Here is a 3,555-nt window from a genome sequence, read left to right on the forward strand (position 1 = left end):
TGTTATTAGTTTCTTATATATCCTCCTGGAGTTTTCTTATATTTTCTTCCTTTTCCTTTTACATATAGATGACACACTAATGCTTTTTTTCACCTAATTTATCTTGGAGATCTTTTCCTATCACTACACAGTGAGCTTCCTCATTGTTCTTAAAGTTTTATAGATGGACCATAATTAACCAGTGGTTGGGAATTTTTACTTGGGGAAAGCCCCAAATGATTTTAAAATTTGAATGACCTTTGAGCCTTACCTGAGAAATATACTCTTCATTTATCTAAAACTTATATTCCTGCAGTACATTACAATTTTTAAGCACTTTACATTCTTAAAGTTAATCTTCACAAAATCTCTTTGGGGGTAGATAATTACTTTATAGGTTTTACCAGATAAGTAGAGCAAGGAAATATTTACTTAGGGTTTTGCTGACTAGGGTGTAAGGTTCCTCAGTAAAAGCTTCACGGTGCGCTGTTCGTGTGCTCTATTACAAATGGAGGGTTTGCTTGAGAAACACAGCCTGCTTTGTAGGGGCCGATAAAAGTCCTCATTACTTCATTTATAACCATTTGCGAACTTACTTCCTTTACTTTACCTACTTCCTTAAAACCAGTAGAGCGTGTAGAAAAGGATCTGCACAGAAATGAAGCTGTGAGAAGCAAAACAAATGTAGAAAGAAGCTATGCAAATACTCTTTTTGTAGATTGAATTTTTTAAATCCGAAAAAATCCTAACTGAAATACATTTATGCAGAAAAACGTGACTTGCTTAAAATAGAATGGAAAGTCTTTGAGATGAGTGTGGCTCCTTAAGTGATTAAATGGGTAGGGCTGAGAAGAACAGGAAATTTTAACCTGGGATTTAACACTTAGTAATAATCTCTGTTAAAGGAAGCACAGCCTTAGCTATGTAATTTGACCTGTTAAGAATGCACGGATGACATGAAAGGAATTTAAGTTTTCTTTTTAAATTTTCATTTAATGTGAAACAAGATTAGTGTTGAGTTAGAGCCCAAACTGCTAATTCAACGGAATGTGCAAGTGTGTGACTTAGGCTGTCACCAAGGCCAGTAACCCTTTACATATGGGATGCAAAATATTTTGACTGTTTTAGTAACTCCTGAGGTATTTTTTACTATGACTCTTTCCATATTTATAAACTGGGCCCTTGATGTCTTTCTCTTTTTACATTTACACTTTTAAATACTAATGCTGAAAACAGCCTAACATCATGGATTTTTAGAGATGTTTGGACATGTCGAGATTACCAATTAACGTTTGTTATATTTGTATATTAACTTGGCCCTTCCTATGGAACAAATGAGGAAATGGCGGCCCCGAGAGGTTGTGATTGGCCGGGGCCAGGCACCTTGCCCAGAGCCCCAGCTGCAGCTGCCCAGTCAGTACGAGGTTCTTTCTTTATTTCTTTTTTTTTAAATATATTTTTTATTGATTTGAGAGAGGGAGAGAGAGATAGAAACATCCATGATAAGAGAAAATCATTGATCGGCTGCCTCCTGCATGCCCCCTACTGGGGATTGAGCCCACAACCCGGGCATGTGTCCTTGAACGGGATCGAACCCCGGACCCTTCAGTCTGCAGGCCGACGCTCTATCCACTGAGCCAAACTGGGCCGAGGTTCTTTCTTACAGCTTTCATTGACTGACCCTGCTCTTCTTGGGGAGAAGTTTAATTTTGAACACATTCTCTTGCTCTTTCCCCCCTTTTTCTTTCTAACGTGGGACAATTAATAAAAGACTACAAGTACTATAGTCAGGGGTCTTGCATGGAGCCTAGCTCAATGTGGGCATGTAAGAGAGACTCGATTGAAGTGAACCACAACTGGGGGAGGAATGAGAGACACTCCTGGGTAACAAGTGAGGAGCTGGCAGCTGAGCAGTACTCACCCCACAGTTGCTGGTTTATTCTCCCCCTTCCTCCCCCTAGGGCAGGGAGCAGCCAGTTGTGTTCAGGCAGTGAAGGTGCCAGGAGCTGGTTCGTGGAGGCCTCTAACGCCGTTCTCTCCCTCCTAGGTCCTCTCCCATAACTTGTGCACGGTGCTGAAGGTTCCCCACGATCCGGTGGCCCTGGAAGAGCACTTCCGGGATGATGATGAGGGGCCCGTCTCCAATCAGGGCTACATGCCCTATTTAAACAAGTTCATTCTGGAAAAGGTATGAGTCCAACCTCTTCTTGCTAACAGCGTTGTTTGATGTGCATATTTCAAGTGGGCCCCAGAGCCCCTGCTTGGTGAGTTCACTTGTGAAGCATCAAGAGGTAAAGAAAGGAAAGAAAGAAGGAGACACCAATGATTCTTCCTATTTCTCCCTCATCTCTACTGTCTTCTAAAACTTGGTGTGATATTTTCCCCACTTGGTTCATTTTTGGAGATTAAGAACTATATTTTGTATTAATTGGTACCTGTTTTCTCTTAGGGTCCTTTTTTTCCCTTTAAAAAAAAATCTATTTATTTATTTATTTTATTATTAGTTTTTAATCCTTGCCTGAGGATATTTTCCCATTGATTTTTAGAGAGAGTAGAAGAGAGAGGGAAAGACAGAGAGAAATATCGATGTGAGAGAAACACATTGACTGGTTACCTCTTGCAGGAAGGAGCCTACAACCAAGGTATGTGCTCTTGACTGGAATTGAACCCGGGACCCTTCGGTCTGCAGGCTGATGCTCTATCCACTGACCCAAACTGGCTAGAGCTTTTTCCTTTTTAAAAAAATATTTTTTTTATTGATTTCAGAGAGGAAGGGAGAGGGAGAAAGAGATAGAAACATCAATGATGAGAGAGAATCATTGGTCGGTTGCCTCCTGCATGCCCCCTACTGGGAACTAAGCCCGCAACCCGGGCATGTGCCCTGACTGGGAATTGAACCGTGACCTCCTGGTTCATAGGTTGACACTCAACCACTGAGCCATGCTGGCTAAGCTGCAGATCTTTTTTAATACACATGCAAACACATACTACACAATAGTACATAATGTTTTGTTTCTACATGAATAGCATCATGCTGTACATAGAGTTCCACTTTTTTTAACTGAAAAATATATTAGTGTCATTTTCCATATCATGTACATTTATTTTAGGTATGAAGGTAATCATATGAAGGGTTGGGAATTCCTGCTTTTGCCTGTTCATAACACCAAACATGACATTTTAATTTAACCTTAAAATTAAAGACAATAATAATAATAAAAAAAAAGCCTTTTAAAAAGTGACAGTGAGAGCTTTGGCCAGGTAGAATGTTGTCCTGATAAGCCAAGGTTCGGGTTCAATCCCCAGTCAGGGCACATACAAGAATCAACTGATGAATGCATAAATAAGTGGAACAACAAATCTATGTCTCTCTCTCTCTCTCTCTCTCTCTCCCTTCCCACCTGTCTCTAAAATTCAATAAATTAAAGTGACAGTGATAATACTTTTAAATTAAAAAATAAAATGCATTAAAAAATTCTTATTTCCCACCACCTAATTACCACAACTATTTACATAGTTTTTTTCCTGTGGCTTCTTTGTATTTTTATTGCTTTATATATATATATAAATTTTTTT

The 3,555-nt window shown here is 39.4% G+C and overlaps 1 protein-coding gene across 1 annotated transcript in view; it reads left to right on the top strand.

Moving 5' to 3' along the window:
• The first annotated feature begins 1,248 nt into the window (after positions 1-1,248).
• SWAP70 (SWAP switching B-cell complex 70kDa subunit) overlaps positions 1,249-3,555 on the top strand; it is a 48,926-nt gene continuing 46,619 nt past the window's right edge. Inside the window, exons 1-2 of the mRNA XM_005874002.2 lie at positions 1,249-1,269; positions 2,027-2,167. Coding sequence (XP_005874064.1) covers positions 1,249-1,269; positions 2,027-2,167 — 162 coding nt within the window. The remainder of the gene's footprint in view (positions 1,270-2,026; positions 2,168-3,555) is intronic.

This window comes from Myotis brandtii, unplaced genomic scaffold (genome assembly GCF_000412655.1).
Source record: "Myotis brandtii unplaced genomic scaffold, ASM41265v1 scaffold422, whole genome shotgun sequence".
Classification (NCBI taxonomy): Eukaryota; Metazoa; Chordata; class Mammalia; order Chiroptera; family Vespertilionidae; genus Myotis; species Myotis brandtii.